The 21,627-nt window shown below is 42.3% G+C and overlaps 1 protein-coding gene across 4 annotated transcripts in view; it reads left to right on the top strand.

Moving 5' to 3' along the window:
* Positions 1 to 21,627, top strand: part of Auts2 (activator of transcription and developmental regulator AUTS2) — a 1,105,889-nt gene that overhangs the window by 486,472 nt on the left and 597,790 nt on the right. For all 4 annotated transcript variants that reach the window (XM_051161360.1, XM_051161363.1, XM_051161362.1 and 1 more), the window contains exon 4: positions 4,747 to 4,782. In XM_051161360.1, the coding sequence (XP_051017317.1) occupies positions 4,747 to 4,782 (36 nt within the window). The remainder of the gene's footprint in view (positions 1 to 4,746; positions 4,783 to 21,627) is intronic.

Raw genomic sequence — 21,627 nt, forward strand, 5'->3', positions numbered from 1 at the left:
TTTGGTTTGTTTTGGTTTGGTTTTGAGATAGAGTCTCTCTATTGTAGCTCTAGCTGTTCTGGAACTCGAGGAAATCCACCTCCCTCTGCCTCCCAAGTTCTGGGACTACAGGGGCCTCTGCCACCACACAGGCCCGGTGAGTTATAGAATCCTTAACACGGAATCTTCTCCCTGGGAACGTCACACTACTAACTTCTACTCCCTGTTTGCCCGTGACAACACTACAGCCAGAACCTTGGGACTACAGTACTGGACAAACAGAAGAAGTCTCTTTGCTAGACACTGTTTCTGTTCAAATGTTTCAGCTGCCATGGAAAGGGACTGTCGCGTGGTAAGAAAAATGTGGCCGAGGAAGAAAAGGGAGTGAATATTAGTTCTGTGGATAGTTGGTGGAAAGAGGTTGTTGTTGTTTTGTTTTGTTTTATTTTTCTGAAAGTTTTCTATGAGGTTTAAAATTACAGTTATTCAGTGCCACAAACCTCGTCTTGTAAAAGTTCGGTAGGGGTGGGAACACTAAAACTATGGCTCAGCAGTTAAGAGCACTTACAGAGGACCTAGGCTCAGTTTCCAGCGCACACATTTTGGCCTAGAACCTTCTGCAACTCCAGTTCCAGGGCATCTGGTGCCTTCTTCAGGTGTTTAAGGGCACCAGGCGTGATGGACACATGTATATGCAGGTGAAACATGCATATACATAAACTGAAATAAACGAATCTAAAAGGAGAGATGGCTAAGAATTTAGCTCACTTGGTAGAATGGGCCTAGTGTGCACAAAGCCCTAGTTCTATTCCCAGCACTGAATAAACTTGACCTGAGTCCCCCATGCTAGTGTATCCAACACTGCTGAGGTGGGGACAGGAGGATCACGATTTCAAGGTTAGGGTTGAAGAAATGGCTCAGCCCATAAATTGTCATGTATGCATGCGGACCTGGATTTGGTTCTCTAGTGCCCACCTCCTATAGGCTTCTGACTTACATATATGCACTCGTGCCCACACATACACATGCGTGTGTGTGCACGCGCGCACACACACACACATACACACACACAGACATACTCCCAGAGGCAAGCACGTGGAAAAGAAGTTCAGTCGAGCTAAGAGATGGCTTAGTAGTTAAGAGCGTATGCTACTCTTGTAGGGCACCCAAATTGAATAGGTTTCCAGCACCTACTTTAGGTAGCTCACAACCACTTGTAGCTCCTGCTGCAGTAAATCTAATATCCTCTTCTGGCCTCTATGGGCACTGAACACCCGTGTGTGTGTGTGTGTGTGTGTGTGTGTGTGTGTGTGTGTGTGTGTATAAATATATACACATACACACACATATATATATGAATGTAAAAGAACTTTAAGATAATCAGCTACATCAACAATTTCCAGGTCAGCTTGGGATACATGAGGCCCTGTTATTCATAAATAAAAAAATGAATAAACAAATGATAACCTATTGATGAAATGGTATGCTCAGTGCACTGGCCTCTGGTGCTGAGATTCTATATGTGTGCCTCCTACAGACTCTGAAGCAGATTCCAGTGTACCTTCAAAATAGAGGAGGCTCCAGCATCTCTCCTTTCCCATGTCTATCAGTGTGTGTGTGTGTGTGTGTGTGTGTGTGCGCGGAAGCTGGGTGATAAGGCAGGGTGCTTAAATGCTTTGTTGCATTATGTTAATCCCTCAGCAGTGCAATCAAATTCATGTCGTAATTAAAGCTGTCAGTTGGAAGGCAAGCCAATCGCTGCGAAAGCACAGCATAACAAATGAACTGAAATGATTCCGCGTGTAGCTATACAATGCTTCACCAGGCATGAAATTAAATAAGTAATTTGATGTTGACATCAGAAATTGAAATGATACCCACTGTTCCCTCATTCAGTCAGACCTGCATAAACAGTGGCCAGAGCAAACACGCACAACAAAGCCCTCCTCTCCACCCGCTCCCCAAGTAATGCACAATATATATGCAAAATGAGCATATCAGAGCTTGCTTAGACCTCAAGGATGTAATTTGCTTTGGTATACACTACGATGATAGGCGCATGGGGGCAGGGAGCTCGGGTTGGAGTGATCCTCCTCCTTCTGGGGTAAAACGTTGTCAGCAAGCGGGGGGGTGAATGAAATCAACAGATCCCCTTGCATCTCTGTCTTTCGTCCTACGATGGGTTTGTTTCCTAGAGGCAGAACTCCAGGCTGGCAGAAATCTAACTTATCTTCCGCCTTTGCCTGTTGTGAGGAGGGCTGGGGCTTGCAGAGTAATAGGTGACATTGTCACATGGTCAGCCACTGGTGTAAGTGGTCTCCATGACTACAGTAGGAGGACTGAACACACACTCTCTCTCTCCCCCTCCCCTTTCTCTCCCTCCCCCTCTCTCTCCTTCCCCCCTCCCTCCCTCCCTCCTCCTCCTGCTCTTCCACCTTTCCTCTTCTCTCCCCTCTCTTTCCTCTCCCCCCTTCTCCCCTCTCCCATCTCCCCTCTCCTCTCTCTCCTGCTTATAGAATCAAGAACACAGAAGGGTTTGGTTTGTTGTTGATTGGTTCTTTCTTTTTTCTCAATTTGTCTCTCTCTCTCTCTCTCTCTCTCTCTCTGTGTGTGTGTGTGTGTGTGTGTGTGTGTGTGTGTGTGTGTGTGCACGTGCACATGTGTATGCGCATCACAAATATACAGGTATCCAGGAAGATCAGAAGAGGGTATTGGACCAAGTGGAGGTGGAGTTACAGGTGGCTTTGAGCCACCTGATATGGGTGCTGGGAACTGAATTCCTGTCCTCTGGAAGACCTGAACCACAGCCATCTCTTTAGCCTTGTAACAAGGTTTATAAGCATGGATGGCACACCCAGCATAATGCACATGGTGCTTTATTCCTCTGAGGTTTCAGGAAACATCAAGATGAGGAAATTTGGCTCTAGGAATGTTGTGAAGTTTGCTGTCTTTGTTTGGTGTGGAGACCGTTAGAATATCATACCCTCTTCTGTTATGGTTTGAATGTGAAACGTCTCCTTCAGGCCCTGTGTTTGAACACACCGTCTAAGGCTGGTAGTGCTGTGTCAGGAAACTGTGGAGCCTTCAGGAGGTAGAGCCTTGCTCTAGAGGAAGGGAGTCACTAGGAGTAGGCCTCGGTGTTTCATAGGTCCCTGTACTGCTTCCTGTCAGCTGATGCAATGTGATGAGTGACTCTGACTCTTGCTGCTATGCTGTCTTCACTGTGATAAACTTTATCTTCAATATGAGATCCAAATTAAACCCTCCATCCTATAAGTCGATTTTTGTCAGGTGATCGGCCCCAGCAGTAAGAAGAATAACTCATATACTTGCTTAGTTCACAGCCACCAGAAATCATATCTGCTGTGGTTTTAGAGATGCTGGTTTCTCCTTAGCCTCTTCTACCACAAATAACTCTTCCTCCCTCCCTCCCTCCCTCCCTCCCTCCCTCCCTTCCTTCCTTCCTTCATACATCACTTCAGGCAGCATTTCTGCAGTGTGTCTTGTGTTCCAGACATGGTGTATAGGTGCATGCACTCCTGCCTGCACTCCTGTTATCACAACACTCTGTAGCCGAAGGCAGCAGGGTCAAGGCTGTCCTCAGCTAGACTAGAGGACACAGAGACCTTGTCTAAAAACTGGGTAGAGGGATGGGCAAATAGCTTAGTTGGTTGAATGGTTGTGTAGCTTACAGGAAGTCCTGGATTTGGTCAGGAACATCACATCACATTTCTGTAAGCCCATCCCTCTGGAATTGGGGACAAGCCTAGACTACATGAGAACTTATCTCAAATATTGGGAGGAAGTGGGGACTGGAGGATGGCTCCTTGGTTAAGAGTACACACTCTTTAGGAATTCGGTTCCCAGTGGTCACCTCAGGGAGCTCACAACTACCTAGAACTTCAGTTACAGAGGATCCAATACCCGTTGGCCTCTTTAGGGCACCCGCCCGCACACGTGGTACATACAAACTCATGTAGGCATGCATGCACACTCATGGGTAATAATAAAAATTAAGCAAACAACCTTTATACTCATGGTTTGCCTTTTCCCCTCAGTTCTTGATACCCCAGGTTCAGTTCAGAATTATTGATTTTAGTGGTTCACTGTGCCAGAGCTGTGGCAGACTGGATTGATATTATTCAGACAAAAACTGCTTCCCTCTGCCCATGGATTCTTTGCATTTTAGTCAGCTAATTATGTTTACAAAATGTCTAATTTTTGCACAGTGCCAAGTGTGTGCTAACCAAAGCCTTCAGGGAATAAGCTGGCAAGTAGGTCATATACCAAAAAGTCATCCAAACCCATTGGGCTTTTTATTTTCAAGTCAGTCTGGGCTCTTTCCTCTTGCCTGCCTCTCTGCGGCCACAAAACCAAATAGCTCGAGACCTGGGCCTTGAATGTCAGGAAGTCGGGGAGGCAGGCTGCCACGTGCCTGTTTAGTCTCAGTGCAGGGCGAAATGCCATCATTAATTCATTACCCAGCTGCCTGTCAAATAAATTGGCAATTACGTCCAGTGCAGAAGCTCAGAATCCCGTAAATAGCACGTTAGCATCTCTGAGTCGTTGAGAGATATAAAGGGGGGAAAAAAAATCAAGCAACACAGTCTGTATATCAGCAGCAGATGACAAGGGGCCTCACACTCGGGCTTGTGATGTCTGCATGAAAAGCTCACAAAGGGCTGGTAATGAGCTGCCTCGGGTGGGAACGTGTTTAAAAAAAATCGCTACTGACTTCTCCGCTCTGTCTCTGTGCTTTCTTTGCAGAGTTCAGCTCCTTCCAGCTTGGGGACAGGCTACTTCGTAAGTCCATCTCTACTTCCACCTGCGCGTCTCCTGTTGCCATCTGTCCATTCCTATAACACACCCTCATTACAGTGTGAACCAATAACACCTAAGGAGCCCCCCTCGCTCCTAAGGAGCACACCCGTAGCCACACTTTCACTGAGGATTGTCTTATTTCTAAAGGGTTTAACCTGTTGGGCCCTGGGGATCAGGAGGCACCTGCCTCGGTGGGGCACTTAGTGTGTTTCGAAGACGAGGAGGAAATATGATTTCTCTTGCCAATCCAGTTCCATAATCATTGGAAGTCGGATCGCATATGAAAGTAAAGTTCCGGGCCTTCTTCAAAGCACTCTGAAGAGCTGTGTGCACAGTGACTTGCTTTGCTGTTTCTGTTCTTTCATTTTTGAGGGGGCGTGGCATTCCAGTAGTGGTTCCTCTCCCACTCTGGTTGGAGCCCCCCCCCCCCATCTAGCTTTTATGTCAGCAGTCACCACATTGCACAGTTCGGCAAATACAGATGCATTGTATTCTTTCTGGTCCTTACTTTCTATCCTCGGGGGAGGGGAGGGGGTGGAAGAAACATATTTCTAGGATTATTGCACTATCTTCCATTCAGAGACAGTGAAACGGTCGCTTCATTAAATTTTTATAACAAAATTATCCTTTGCGGATTCAGTATTTCTACTCAAGATATAAATGAGGGAGAATTACAAACCAGTATTATTTACACAAGCGAACATAGCAGTGTCACAGTTTGCCACGGCGTTTACAGGAAGTTGTGTTCTGCAGTAACACTTGATGCTATAATACCCGAGATTGAACACATACTACAAAACATGGTCAACAAATACTAATTCAGTTCACTTGGTTTCAACTTTGTCCTTTCAGCATGCTAAGCGTAATTCCACTGACTCATTTCTCTCACTGCATTTCTGTTAAATACGGAAATCAGCACCGTTCCGATGAATAGTAAGCTTTCTACTAAATTTGGCAAAAAAGAAACACACACACACAGACAACCCCGCCCTGCCCCCAACTACCTTGGTCTTAATCTGTCACCCAAGGAGAATGATAAGGATGGCTCTGGACTTGCGTCATACGGTAAGCACACTTAATGGTGGTTCTGCATCCTGGGCCTGAATATTCATGCTTACAGAAGGAGCAGGGTGCACTCAGCATCTTGCTTCAGCAGTCGAAAGAACAGACGCAGTCCCATCTGCCATCTCTTCACACCAGGCTGGGTGTGGGTTGAGATGCTGGGAGTGAAATCTGGAGGCTCTTGTGCCTGTTCTCTGTGCTCTCTATCCTCACCCTACCTCCTTTGCCGAAATAAAGCCAAAGCCACCACCTTCGCCATGTTCAGTTACAGCCTGAACATTCTTGAACATTCTGCTGTCGGCCATTTTTTTTTTTTTTTTTTTTTTTTGGTCAGTACACTCATCCCAAAAGAAGAGTGTCATTTCAAGAATCAGCATTTTGTTTTGCTTTTTAATTTCCTTATGTCTCGGAATGCTTACTTTTATTATCTAATGATACATCTGATGACTAAGGAGTCCTTAGGATTTGGAAGTGAGTTTTGCTGGGACAGCTCCGGTTAGCCTTTAAAACTTCTTCATTTTGCCAAAATTGCTTTGGTAAAAATCCACTTACACTGCTTATCTCAAGAACTGTTGTGTTATTAGCGTACACGGAGAAGATGAGTACCAGATGTCTGTCCCGCTCTGAGCTATGATAAAAATGCCCCTCACAGAATGTGTTTCCAATACTGCCTTGTTCTGTTATCAGCCTGCAAAATCCTTGCTGGAGTTGCCAACCCCTCATCAAAATCCGACTCAGTGTCAAGTGTCATTCCAACAGGGTCACATGTTTTCAGGAGCTAACGTCCACGTTGGTGACTTCCAGTGCTCTCAAATGGAAATAGTGTATTTACAACTTCTGTTATCGCTCCCCGACCCCACCATACTGTTCATGCTGTGCTCTTCGTCTGTGTGTTGGAATAGCTCTCACCAAGTTTGCAAAGAGGGTGGCACAGGCTCAGTACTAGGTTGACTCCCAAACTGATTTTCTCTTTCTCATTAATCTCCTTTAATGATTTTTTGAAATGTGGATGGAGAGAAATCACTACAGATGAGTATTTATCATTAAAGTATAAACTCTTGGGTTTGGAAAGGCTAAAGTCACTCACGTTTGGAGCTTAATAGCGAAGAACTGTTTGCTTAAACATCCTCCCGTGCTTCGGTATCCCTCCTCAGCCCAGAACCTTCTGTCCTGTAGCAGAGATTTTAGTAAAGTAAGGTGAAAATCCACTTGTTTTGTTCATTCATGAGGCAGGCAATGTAATCCACGCGTCATTGAGTCTGTTTGTGTGCAAGCGATGTGCATGCATTGCTACCTGCACCTGCCCGTTCTTGGGCAGATCCAAGAGTCCTTGTATTTATCCCTCAGTTCTCCGGCCGTGTCCATCCTGTTCTGCCAAGGGGCTTTGAAGAAGCCTTTGTTTTTGATCTGGCAATATTTGTTTATGTCTTCTTGATTTTGTGTTCCAAAGATGTCTGCTTAGGTCTGTCAGTTTTCCAGTACATGCAAAAGCAGAAGATTTGAGAGACGGGAAACAGCAGCGAAGGACACTATTTACATAAGCATATTGCAAAGGATTTTCAAAGTAGACAAAATAGAGAGGGGTTGGAACAAACTCTGCACGTCTGGAGGAGGCTTTGAGTACCGTGAGTGTTATATACACACACACACACACACACACACACACACACACACACACACACACACACACACACACACACACACACAATCATTGCGTACATATTCGCTGCTCAGCTCATATTCTAAATATAAATGAAATTATAGACAACTTGGAATCAGTTTGCTGGGTTTTTCTTTCCTTTTTGGCAAGCGTACTGAAACTTGTTGGAGTGTGTGTGTAGGGGTTTTCTTTTTGTTTTTTTAAACGTCAGCTCAGTGAATACATTTTCGGTTTGATTTAAACATTTTGGGATCTCTTTCCTTCTGAGACATGCACTCAGAATTTCACTCTGAATAATGTGTAATGGAGTACAGAGCGGCAGGAGGATGCCTGTGACTAGCTGTGTGACCTTGGCAGCGTATTTGATATTTCTCTTTCTACTTCACTTCCCACCTAATAGAGTTATGAATCTTAGACCAAATGATAAAATTAATGTGCACAGAATCGAAGTCACTAATAGCAAGTAATAAAATGTGCCTTTGTGGACTTGTTCTAAGCATTTTTTTTAGTTGTTCGTAATTATGTGAATGTGTGTGCCCCTGTGTGCAAATATGTGCATAGCAGTGTCAGTGCCTATAGGGCACAGAAGAGGGAGTCAGATGCCCAGGGTCTGGAGTCAAGGGTGTTGTAAACTCCTGATGAAGGTGCTAAGAGCTGAGCTTACATCTTCTGCACAAGCAATATGCACTTTTTAACCACAGTTATCTTTCCAGCCTCCAAGTGCCTGTGTTCTTCACACAACAAATGAGTAGATAAACTTGGCATCCAGTGACTATGCAGTGTTGTGGTGACAGAGGGCAGCACTAAAACATTAAGTCGTATAAGAGTAATTTTTTGTAATTTGTACCCAGAGTATAGAAGTATTTAGTTTTCCTTCCTGTAGCTTTCACAGGGGCATGGGATTCTGGGTTTGATTGGCTGTGTATCACACGCTGTGTGTGGACATTAGAAGTAGATGCTTTCATCTGTCACCTTGGTGACGGTAAGGTTGGAATGACTCCTTCCCTGGGCTATCTAGGCATGACAGCCATCCCCTTTAATCTGTTAATGTTTCTCATCTGATTTCTCCCTGGGGGTGGGTGGGTGGGTGGGTGTTTGAAACATGTCAAGACCACTTAACATGCCTGAGGTTTGGGTTGGCAGCTAAGGAAGATCTGTTTAGTCATTCAAGTTTTAAGAGGTTGTTGGTAAGATGTAAGTGTTCTTCTGTGACGCCAAAAGGAAGTGTTTTTGGAAGGAGTAACCACAGTCAAGAGAGAGAGAGAGACACTTCTTCAGATTGGGTCTCTCACTGAACCCAGATTCACTGATTGGCTGAGCTGGCTAGCTACTGAGTTCCCAGGGATCCTACAGTCTCTGCCTTCCCAGCACTGGGGTTATAGGCATGTCGAACCAAGCCTAGTTTTTTTTATAATGGGTTCTGGGGATCCGAAGTCAAATCTGCATTCTTTTGTGCATAACACTTTACCTCCTGGTCCATCTTTGCAGCCCCTGAACTTGTGTAAGTCCTGGAGCCCCTGTGCCTGGAGTTAGTGACTGACTTCCCTGGGTGAGCTTAAGCCCTCCTGAAAGGGACACAAACCGTCCCAGATCAGGATGAAGCATCCTGCCTGTTTCTCTGGGTAATCCTCCGCCTTCTTACAGTCTTAGTGTCTTAGGACACCCGTTGCATATCTGGGATCTGGCTTCTCTGACAGCAGTGATTTCTCTTAAGGCGCTGGCCTGCCAGTTGTTAGCCTTTAAGCTCTCTAGGAAACCAACGCACTGGTACCCTATGATTCACACTACTGGTGAGGAGGATTGTACAGCATTACACTTCTCATGATGGAGTTTGTGTAATTACTGTTTTTCTGCACATTGCTCAAACTGTGAACGTAGTTCTGGGAGCAGAGGAGGTACAAAGTGCAGCACGGTGACTTTGTCTCATTCTTAGTTTTTAAACTGCAGATCCTTGAAAAGTCCCATGCTCATTCCTTATAATTTGTGTAATTCTTTTTATTTTTAAATTTTTGCAACAAATTTTATTAATAAATATATTGGCTTAAATTTTTTAGATTTTTGTTTCAATTTTTATTTAATTGTGTCACTGCATCATTTCTCTCCAAGCCCTTCTGTATTTCTTCCCTACCATTCCCTCTCAAATTCATGGCTCCTTTTTCTTTAATTATTACCATCTTTTTATATATAAACAAATAAATAGATAAATATTTGCTGAAACCATTTATTGTTGTTTCCTCTTATGTTTACGTTTTTAGTGCTGACCACTTGGTACTGGATAGCCCATTAGGAAACTCATCACTGGGGAAGACTTCTGTGTCCTCTCATTCTCTTTCCCTGCTTGCCTGCCTGCCTGTCTGCCTGCCTGCCTGCCTTTCTCTGCCTCTCAACAATTTTTAATTGCTTTTGTTTGGGACTTGTTCAGGTAGCCATGTTGTTGAGGCATTGTGGATAAACCCTCCCTGCCGTCCCCAGAAGACATAATCTTGCAACAGGCTTTCTAGTTTTCTGTCCCTTAAAATCTCTCTGGCCCTTCTTCCCTGATGAGCTTTGGACACAGCAGTTGTGTTGTAAATGTATTCGTGGGCCCTGGGAACCACATGGTCAGTTGTTTTCTGCATTTTGACTAGTTGTATCTTACAGCAATAGTGCCCATTGCCTTAAAAAAGAAGCTTCTTTGATGAGAGGTGGGAGCTACACGTATCTATGGCTATAAGGACAGGAAGTTAGAACGCAGTCAGGAATTATATTGGCTTAGGAAAGTGGCAGCAGCAGGTTATCTGTAAGGTCCATGGTCTCATTGGCCACAGGCAGTTTGCTAGATTTCTAGTATCATAAATGATTTCCCTTCTGATAACCAGGCCTTAAGTCCCGTTAAGCAGCTGTTGGTTGCTGCCAAGACCTAAGTGCCTCTATTGCACCTTTAGAGACATCTTTTCCTCCTGTGGCTCCTTGTATAGTGCATCTGGTACTACTTAAATTGTAGAGAAGTTGATTTTAAACCTTTGGCAAACAAAGAAAAGATGGACCAAGCTTCCAGGTAGAGGGAACAACAGAGATTAAAAACACAAAGAAATAATATCATGCCAGCTGAAGAGATGTTTCAGTGGTTAGGAGCACTTGCTGCTCTTGTGAAATTCCATCTTGTTGTCAGCATATACACCAGGTAGCTCATGACCACCTGTAATCCAGCTCAGAAGCATCCAAAGCCCTCATGTAACCTCAGTAGACATCTGTACACACATATACCTACTCCCCGACCTGAACACACAGACCTAGACAGAATCAAAAATAAAATCTCTAAAAAAAAGAGGAAATAGCATGGCGGAGTAGAATTCATTAACTACATCATATTTATGGAAGAAGGTAGGTCTTAGATCGGTGTTACGGTCTCAATACTGATTGTCTCCAAAAAAGCTAAAAGCTTTTGTTGCCATTATGGAAGGATCTAGAAGCTTTAAGAGCTGAGCCTTGCTAGAGGAAGTAAGTCAAAATTAGGTATACTTAGATACTTGGGACACTTGGTACTTGTGCCTGCCTCTTTCTTCCTTCTCCGTGTCTTTCTCTCTCTCTCTCTCTCTCTCTCTCTCTCTCTCTCTCTCTCTCTCTCTCTCTCTCTCTCTCTCTCTCTCTCTCCCCCCCCCACCCCCCGCGCCTGAAGTGAACAGCTCCTTCCACCCACTTGAGTTACTGTGGTCCCCAAGCTCACTCCATACCTAGATACGTAAGTCAGATGTGGGAACTTCTGTAACATCAAGTCCAAACAAATCCTTCTCACTTAAGATGCTCTCCTGAATTATTTGATCACAACAGTTTACAAAATAGTTGACTCACAAGAGTAGTACACACAGTTCAATTGGCAGAATGTTTTCTTAGGATACACAAAGCCCCAGCTTCCAGCCCTCAGCAGCTAGAAGCTGGTGTGATGTCACATGCCCATAATCCCAACACTTGACAGGTACACGCAGAAGGTTCAGGAGGTCAGCATCATCCTCAGTTATGCCAGCCTGGGCTCCATGAGACCCCATCAGAGAACAATCTAATAGCTAAGGTGGTTTAGGAGCCCTAGCTGATTAAAAAATCTGTGATGTCATCAGCAGGAGCCGTGAATGGGAAAGAGATGGGAAGTGAATTTACTGACCTGATAAAAAGGAGAAAGAAGCCAAATCAAGGCTCACTTGACTGCCTTGGTTTTTCTTATCACTCAAAATAAAAATATCAAGTGATTAGCAGTTTTGGCATAGAGTAAATATTTAGAAATTTAAGTGCTTATTTAAATATAAATTTTAATATCTGAGATACCACCTATATGTTTACAGTTATCCTATTGCTGTCCAGAACCTTCTGGACAGATGATTAGTTTCTCTTCCTAGTGTTAAAAAAAAAAAAAAAAAAAAAAAAATGGCCATTTTTCCTCAGGAAAACTACTGTGACATCAAGTCCGATCTTTTTGAACTATCATTTTCAAAATACCTCCAGGGGTTTGATGAGATAGCTTAGCAGAGAAAGGTGTTTGCTGCCAAGCCTAATGACCTGAGTTCAATCTCTATGGCCCACATGATAAAAGGGGAGAACTGACCGTAGTAAACTTGTTCAATTCTCAGCACACATGTACCTACGTGATTCTCAGCCCTCTCAACTGATCAGTATTAACCCTCACACCATCTGTGGGAAGTACTGGCAGTAGATGTTCCCAGATGTGTTAAGAATGAGGTGACAGTTACATACCCCTGGTGGATGTGGGGAAATAGCCTTCAGCCCTGTGTTTCTCAAAGATTTTAAGGAGGAAAAATCACTGAGGAGGAAAATAAAGAATTAACAAGGCACCAAACAAGAAACTTGCGAAAGGGACTTCATTTGTGATGATTCATGCCTGGTGATGTATGTCCAGAGGACCAGTGCTCTGTCGGCCTTGATGCCTCTGTTGGCTGCCATTGTATTTACAGGAATGTGGCATGAAAAGTCGGTGTGATATCCTGAGTCCTGCCCTTAAGCACTAGTTTTGTACTGATAGATTGTGAAATTGACGTATTTTAAAATTCATTATTAAGAATAATTCGTTATTAATGGATATTTCATTTTTTCTCATACCAAGTTTTGCTCATGTAGAAATGTGTATTTATAGAGAAACTGCACTTGTTGGCTTCTCATAATGCATAGCCAGATTAGATATGGTAAGAGCTTTAGCACAGAGGACTCACAGTCTGAGAGGGTATGGCAGGTCACTGCATCAAAAGCTGAAAATAATATTCCTATTTTAACCTTTATCTTCTTTTCCCCTGAAACAGGATTAAAAAAATATGGCTTTGAGTTTTTAGATGTCCATATCATATAAATGTTATATAAGTTGATATGAACTATATTCCAATGAGCCACAGGGGGAAATATATATATATATATATATTTATTTATTTATTTATATTCAACTGGAGTTTTATTGGTAATCAATCAGAATCTTTCAGATCAAAGGACTCATCACTATAAATATCTGCTCCCCCAAAATTGTAAATTAGATGCCTCCATAACCATTGCATGAGAATCTCACAGTTTGTTGAAACACCAAGAGTATTGTGAACAAGGTTAGAAAACACAACTGGGGCTTGTTAAAGAGGAGAAGTGCTATTTTCACTCTGAGTGTCACATTTTCCTACAGTCAACGCTGACTGTAAACAAGAATTATTGGAGGCTCTGATAGTTGGAGGCCCTTTGCTGACTCCCAGTACTTGCCTTCAGAAGACAAACATTTAAAATGCATTTTGCTTGTATAAAAGTGTTTATCTGTTTAAAATAACAGTATCGTTTTAACAGAAGCACCTCGGCGGCATGCTGTTAGACACAGCACAGTTAATAAACTGTCAGGTCCTATACACACATGCTCTGGAAGGCCAGCAATCACCCAAGGACCGGGGCTATAAATCTCTCCTAACAAACCTTAATTCGTTTAGTAGACTAATGAATGAGTTCTGATTTTCCTTTAGTAATTAGCCCCACTAGCCATCATGTTCTTCATACTTGAGTTAATGGCTGTTCTACAGCCCTTGAGTAGGAAAAACAAAAAAACAAACAAGAATCGTAGCCATCTCCACTGGTGGATGATGGTATTAAATCATGGTGATTTGGGGATGGTGGCTGTTTTCAATTAGGTGACGTCTGTCAGGGCCTGTAAATAATCACTTTGGTGTGGTGGTGTTTGTTGTAAAGCAAGATGACCTCAGTTCAAAACGCTGCATGTAAGGGTGGCCTCAGATTCTTAAGGAACACTTAAAACCCACAGCAAGGTACATCAGCTCTGGTTCCTGCTACACTGTTAATTTTTACTGTATTCATCACAGCTCATAAACTCTTTATCAAGCCGGAGTACCATGACAGCCTGATGTGTACATCTGAAGGAAGTCAGAACACGGAGCACATTACTACTGGCGCACCTCAAGGACTTAACCTCAGCTTTGATAGCAGATTCTCCACCCCACCCCCAAAAGAACGATTCATTTCTATTGTTTAACAAGGATGAATTCTATTTTAAATATTGTGTATATCTGGTGCAGTGGTGGCTCTGTGTACATGAGTCTAGTTGCCTGAAGAAGCCAGAAGAGGATGATGGTTTCTTTTTTTTTTTTTTTTTTTGGTTTTTCGAGACAGGGTTTCTCTGTGTACCCTTGGCTGTCCTGGACTCACTTTTGTAGACCAGGCTGGCTTCGAACTCACAGCGATCCGCCTGCCTCTGCCTCCCGAGTGCTGGGATTAAAGGCGTGCGCCACCACGCCCGGCTCGAGGATGATGGTTTCATCAGAGCTGGAGTGAGGCAGCTGTGAGCCACCTGATGTGGACGTTAATAACTGACTTCAGGCACATGTTCTTACCCACTAAGCCATCTCTCCAGACTCTTTATTCCAATTTCAGTCCCCAGTGTGGGTATTTTTCTTTCCCATGTAGCCAGAGAACCCTACAGTAGGCATAATACTTGCGATATATATGGCATGGCTTAGGGAAACTAGGGCTAAGCATTCTTTTGTCAATGCCATGGGAAGTTGGCATCTCAGCTCTAAATCCAAGTAGTCACGCTATTTTTTTTCTGTTAGCATTTTTATTTTATTTAGTTACTACATATCTATGTTTTCTTGTGACAGCACTTCATGCATCTCAAGCAGGCCTAGAACTTTCTGTGTAGATGAGGATGACCTTGAGTTTCTGTTCTTCCCTCTCTGTAGAGTGCTAGGATTACAAATTTGTGTACCACCACATGTTTATGTGGTGCTAGGAATCAAACCTGGGGCTTCATGCATGCTAGACAACAACTCTACCAATGGAGATGCATGCCCAGTACTTTTTTAAAAAGAGAAATTTTGAGATATGCGTATAAGAACTTTGCAACATAACTGTATTGGGTTGTTTGTTTGTTTGTTTTATTCTTGGGGGCTGGTGTATGAGCATTAAAAGGAAGATTTTCCAGAAGTGATTGTTTATAACATTAATCAGTTGAACCTCATGAACATTTGGAATCCAAAATTCCACATGTGCAGAGGCATAAGACAGGCACATGTCCTTATGATATGAATTGCCAGCCTCAGAAACACATGCCTGCTACTTGGCTCCTACAGCTTGAGAGTTATAGACATTCTGGCAATGCAGATACTTTCCAGTGAGATTTTATTTATATTCAACTACTTTTTTCTTGCAAGTGAAATTCATACTTTAATACCTGGAAATTCTAGGTATGCAATTTTTCTTTAAGCAACAGATAGCTATTTTAACATTTTTATTCCTGATTCTGTTCATGAGACTGACTTTTATTAAATTTGAACGTATTCTTTTCAATCATTCAGAAATGCTATTTCATTTAATCTCTATGATTGTTTTCAACTTCTTTGTGTATGATGTGTATTTGTGAGTGAGTGTGTCATAGCCCATGTGGAGAGAGAGTAGAGAACTGTGCAGTTAATGGTCTCCTTTTACCTTTATTGGCTTTGGGGGAATGAATCCACATCTTCAGGCTTCTGCTGGAAACACCTTTACCTGATGAGTGCTGTCACCGGCTCTGCCTTGTAACAAATAAACAATTCATACTGTATGGGGTGGAGGGGGCAGGGTAGGCATGTGCATGCTTGTATGGGCCTTGCTCTGGCTACAAGTGCTTCCCTAGCTGAGGCACCTTACTGCATCCATCTTACTCTTCATATTTGCACTTTTTCATGTTTCCCAGTCCCCACCGTGGTCTGATTCTTCAGCACGGGTAAAATTGTCGGCATGAGTGTGAATACTGAAAGATGGCTTCGCTGGTCACTAAGCGTGTCTATAGCACTGTGAACCTCACTAGGGTCATCGTGCTGCCTGTTGGTGTGATTAGGAGGACTTACGTTGTCACATGCTCGGCCTTTCTCTTCCTAGAGTTCCAGTTTAAAGTCATGAAAGCAAGATGACGCTACATGTATCTGTGTTCAAAGCTCATTTTTAAAATTAAAACCAAACAAAACAATAACAAGAATGAAATAAAGCTATGTTGTGTGTTTCAATAATCACCCACAATTTGACACCCTGAATGAGATTAGCTTGCACTACTGAAATTTTTACAGTTTTATTGAAGACTTTAAAGCGGACAATGCATACACATGTATAGGTTACAGATTGTCGAAGCTCCCTCTTTATTCTCAGTTTTGGCTATGGAGTATTCCCAAATCTTTAAATGTCATAAACCGGGTTGTACTTCAGTTGGTTGAACTCTTGCCAAGTACCTATGAAGGCCTGGGTTTCACCACCGGCATTGCACACGTCAGACATGATATGTACATCTTTAGTTGCACACTCCAGATATAGAGGCCGGATGATCGAGAGTTCAAGGTCATTTGGTGCCACACTTGGCAAGTTTTGTCTATGAGAGCTCGGGACTTCTGAGTCTTTGTCTCCCTCATTCAACCGATTACATAAAATACTCATTTTTCATAGTAATTGTGAAATTCATATCATTCCCTTGAAGCACAAACTTTTTTGCTATTGCCTGAAAAATATTCCCAAAGGCTAAATAGTATAGGTCACACAATCTATTCATTTGCATGTATGTACACCAAGAGTATCAATTCAGTATGAAAGCCTTTGCACCTTTCACTTTGCCGAATGATTTTGTAAGATTCCTTATATTAGAGGGCTTTTGTTCGTTTGTTTTTGGCAGCCGTTTTCTGTGTAGCCGAGCTGGCTCTGAACTTACCACAGGAGCAGACTCTGTCAATAGTTGTAACTTGTAGATGGCATAAGAAAATAAGACAAAAGGTGTTCTTAAACACACACACACACACACACACACACACACACACACATGACACCAAAGTGTAATAGTGTGGCGAAATAGAACTATTTTTATCACCCACTTATCTAGCTTTTTATAATTAATTCTCACTCTGCCAGGGTCTTACGCTGCTAGTTAGTCTGACCAGGAGGATAACATAGCACATGTCTGACCTTTCTTTTCCAAGAGTTCCACTTTCAGATCATGAAATGTGAGTTCTCCCTGTGTGTCTGTGTTCACGGCCTATGTTCTAAATTTGAGAAACAAAACCAAAACCAATCGGTTGTGTGTTTAAAAGATCACCCACAGTTTCCGATCCCAGGTGAGACCAGGGTGCAATTGTGAAGCATTCACAGTTTACTGAAGAAGTTCAAAATGGGCATGCGCACACGCATAGGTCAACGGCTACCCAAACTATCTCTATATTCTCATTTTTTTTTTTTAAACACAGAATGTGTTTCTAAATCTTCAAAAGTCACTGGGGATTCCTCATGCCGAATTTGACTCGTGAAACTGCTTAATCGCTCCGGAACCCTCGTATCAACCTGCTCATCAGGTTAACATTTAAACGGTGGTTTGACATATCTCTACCGAAGAGCTTGCACTGTGAGGTCAAATACTTGGGGCAGTCCTGTAGTAAGGGGGTGCTGAGACTCTCCTGGTCTTGTTGAAGAGCAGGTTTCTGTGAACGCCTGTAGCTCAGTGCACCACCTCCAAGACAAGGTCAGAGTGAAACAGAAGCTTTAAGTAAGTGACGGAGATGTGAAGTGACGGCAGTGACGGCAGCTAATTGGTGCCTCGGCCTTTTAAGAAGAGGAATATTTAATGAGAGTTCATAACAAGAACAATCTGGCCAATAAAGAAATGTAGTTATCTCTACAGTGTACAAGGCCACAGTAATAACAACATCTTTAGACAAAAGTGCCAGTAGAAGAGGGGCCGACCCATTGGAGCTGCTGAGATAGCACCTTTTCCTTCTGCATTTTAGAGATTTAAAAAAAATTTTTTTACAACAGACCACATTTGAGAGACTCAATTTTAAAGAGATTTTTCAGTCTTAACGGGGACTTCATATTTTTTTTAATAGGCTGAATTTTAAAGTATTGGTTTTATGTTAACTTGATGCAGGGTACACTCACCAGAGAGGGGAGCCTCAACTGAAAAAGTGCCTTATTCTGATTTTGCAGCACAAAGTTAATAATATAATTCATAACTAAGGTGATGGGATAAAGAACCATGACCAAAAGCAAATTGGGGAGGAAAGGATTTATTTGGCTTACACTTCCATATCAGTGTTTATTATTGGAGGCTATCAGGACAGGAACTCAAGCAGGGCAGGAGCCAGGAGGCAGGAGCTGATGCAGAGGCCATGGAGGGGTGCTGCTTACTGGCTTGTTTCCCATGGCTTGCTTTGCCTGCTCTTTTATAGAACCCAGGACCACCAGCCCAGAGGTGTCCCCACCTACAATGGGCTGGGCCCTCCCCTATCAATCACTAATTCTGAAAATACTCTGCAGATTTTTGTCCAGCCAGATCTTATAAAGGCTTTCTCAGTTTAGGCTCTCCTCTCTGATGACTGTACCTTGTGTCAAGTTGATATAAAACTGCCCTATACACCTGACCTCTTGTCAACTTGAAATACAAACTCCTCGCTGTTAAGCCATAAACCTTAATCTTTTCTTTTTTTCTTCACCCCAGTATCACACATAAATATAAAAATCACAATAAAAAAGCTATTATCTTAACAAGTGCCACAGTCTTTACAAATTCAAACACTTTAAAATTCAGTGTATTTAAAAATCCAAACTCTCTTGTAAAGCCTTAAAATCTCTTTAAAATTCAGCCTCTTAAAATATGGGCTCCTGTAAAAACCAAAAATAAATTAAATATTTTACTTCAAGAGGGAAGGATAAGGCCACATTCATAATCAGATCAAAGTAAAACAGAGTTCCAGCTCCAACTGTGTAAATTACTCAATGTCTAATATTTGTGTCCACTCGTGGTCTTCTCTCTGGCCTTTTCCCAAAGGGCTTGGGCTACTTCACAGACTACCTACCCTCTGCGGCATAGACAGGTTGTGTTTTCAGCTCTGGCTGGGTGCACTTCATAGCTGCTGCTGTTCTTGGTGGTCATCCCTTGGTACTGGCATCTCCAAAATGCTGGGGTCTGCTGCTACAACTGAGCTTCACTTTCACCAATAGCCTTTCCTGGGTTCTCTTTGCATTGATGGCTTTAATCCTGGCCCTTCACCTGCTAGAGTCTTCACCTTCACCAACAGCCTCTCTTGTGCTGTGACAGTGCCAAGCCTTATCTGCTCTCTGTGACCCCAGAATGGGCCTGCCATCCCCACTTCAATCAATCACTAGTTAAGAAAGTTTCCTATAGGTTTTTTTTTTTACAGCCTGATTTTATGGAGAGGTTTTTCTCACTTGACTCTCCTTCCTCTTTGATGACTCTAACTTGTGCCAAGTTAACATAAAACTAGACAGTACGAATGCTATTAGTATACACTGTGTTCACTATTTTTTTATTCTAACACTTATTTATATGTACCATGGCATCTGCAGAGAGGCCAGAGAATGACCCTTGGAGATAGTTTTTCTCTCTTTACTCTGTAGGTCCCAAATGATGAACTCACATGTCTTTAGCTGCTGATCTATTTTGCCAGGACCAGTGTTCTGTTTATTCTTAATTTGAAGTGAATTAGTAAGTAAGCATTTGAAGGCTATGTAGTTTTAAATTTTAGTGCTATAATGTTGATAATTATGACTTATGGACTATTTCATACAGAAAATAACATCACTAAGGTCCTAAGTAAAAAATTTAAAGTATACAGAGACAAGATAAAAACAGAAATACTTCAAAAACACTTATATGGGGAAAAATGTTCCTTTCCTAGAACATACATATATAGTTATCCAAAAGTATTGATATACAATAGTGACAAATCCTTAGTTATAACTCTTACACATTTAGAAACTTTTTATTAGGTTTACTTTATGAAAATCTCATATGTGCATGATTCTCATTCTGATTTATGAAAGCGCTCTGTCTCCTCCTCTCCTCTCTGCGAAGCTCCTTTCTACAACCATGACTCTTTGGTTGCTAATTTGCCTTTTTGTTTAGCCTTGTTTTCTTTTGAGACCACAGTGTTTAGCCAGGTTCTTGTATGACCCCCGGTTTGGAACCATCCTTTGGACCCTGGTTATCTCTCTCAATCCTGCTGTCACACCAATAACTGAGACTATTATATTACTTAAACAAGCCTCACAGTATAAGAACTAAGCAGTTATTACTCTATTCTTACCCCCTAAGCTAATTTGTCTTCTTCCCAGTTTATATCCCAGAGGTACTTGCACTTTGTAGCTTTTTTCCTATTCTAGCTCTCTCTCCTGAAATCTCCTGGTCCTCTCTCATAGCTGAATCCCCACTTCCTTCTCCAACTGGCAGGAAGTCCAGCCTTATTCCCTCTTATGCTCAGCAGTTGGCTATAAGCTGCTTTACTGGCATATCAGGGTGCAGTTGGGGAGCAGAGTTTACACAACATTGAGACAAGAGATTCTCAGAGCAAGGCTTGGGGGTGGGTATACAAGTCAGCATTTGAATTACACAATAACCTTATGTCTGTACTAACTGAAGCTAGTGATTGCCCCTCCTTCAGAGTCCCTCAGTAGCCTACAGCTCAGCAGGAGGGGGAGGGCCCCAGACGTGCAAGACATAATATGGAAAGTAGTAAGTGGTCATTGGAATGGGGGATTCCTTCATGCAGGGGCTGTTGCGTAACATTAGAGATATGAAAAAAGAAAGGAGACATTTGGGGGTGGGAGGCTTAAAGTGAGGGCAGGAGGTGGAAGAGATAAAGGGACAGAGGGGCTTGGCCAAAAGGTAACTAACTTTGGTTTGACAGACTAAATTAAAGGAGGACACTGCTGTGTGTAATCCACCTTTTTTTTCCCCAAGCATCAGCATTCTAGAGGGACCAAATGAAAACAGACCAGTGATCTCACTCGCTTTATTCTATACATATGTTTGCTAACTTGGCCCAAAGATAGAGTCTTCTCTATAACTTATAACAATAAACATAAAAGTGAAACTTTCAATTATGCTGAGCGATCAGTGTTTCATTATTCTCAATTAAAATGACCTAAGTATCAGATAGATATCCATCAATAAATTTAACAACCATCTAATGTTGTTTAAGTCACTTAAAAATCAAGGAACTGAAGTTCAAGTGAGCGCACTATAAAATTATGCTAAAGCAATTTATTTAATTAAAGTGTTGACTAAATTTGTTCAAAGAAATATAAAAATAAGATACAGTGTGAAATAGTAATAATTCTCAATTACTCACTAGTAATCGTTTGCATTGCAGAAGTGGATTAAAAATAACCAGGCATATTACACTTGCTACAATAAATCTGGGGAGATCCAGCTATTTTCACTAAACCAATATTTTTGCTCTAGTCTTGCTTGGCAAGGAGTCCCTACCTAAGGTAAATTTGAGTTTGTAAAATGTTTCTCAGTTGGCTTATGTAAGAATTTATTTTAATTAAGTGTATTTAAAGTGTTAGAAACTCAATGTTGTTCTTTCTGGGAATTTGAGGATTAGTGTATTTAAGTACTTTTACTTTTTGTAAGCTTATTAGAACAAAAGTCCTTCCAGTTTCAGAGGCTTTCTAATTCAGTTATTAATATCATGGAGGGTGTACTGCAAAGATGGCACAGGAGTTAAGAGCACGTGCCACTCTTGCAGAAGAACAGAGTTCAGTTCCCAGAGTTCACATGAGCTGGGTCACAACCACCCATGCATCCAGCTCGGGTCCCTCTTCCT

Source organism: Acomys russatus, chromosome 19, assembly GCF_903995435.1.
Source record: "Acomys russatus chromosome 19, mAcoRus1.1, whole genome shotgun sequence".
Classification (NCBI taxonomy): domain Eukaryota; kingdom Metazoa; phylum Chordata; class Mammalia; order Rodentia; family Muridae; genus Acomys; species Acomys russatus.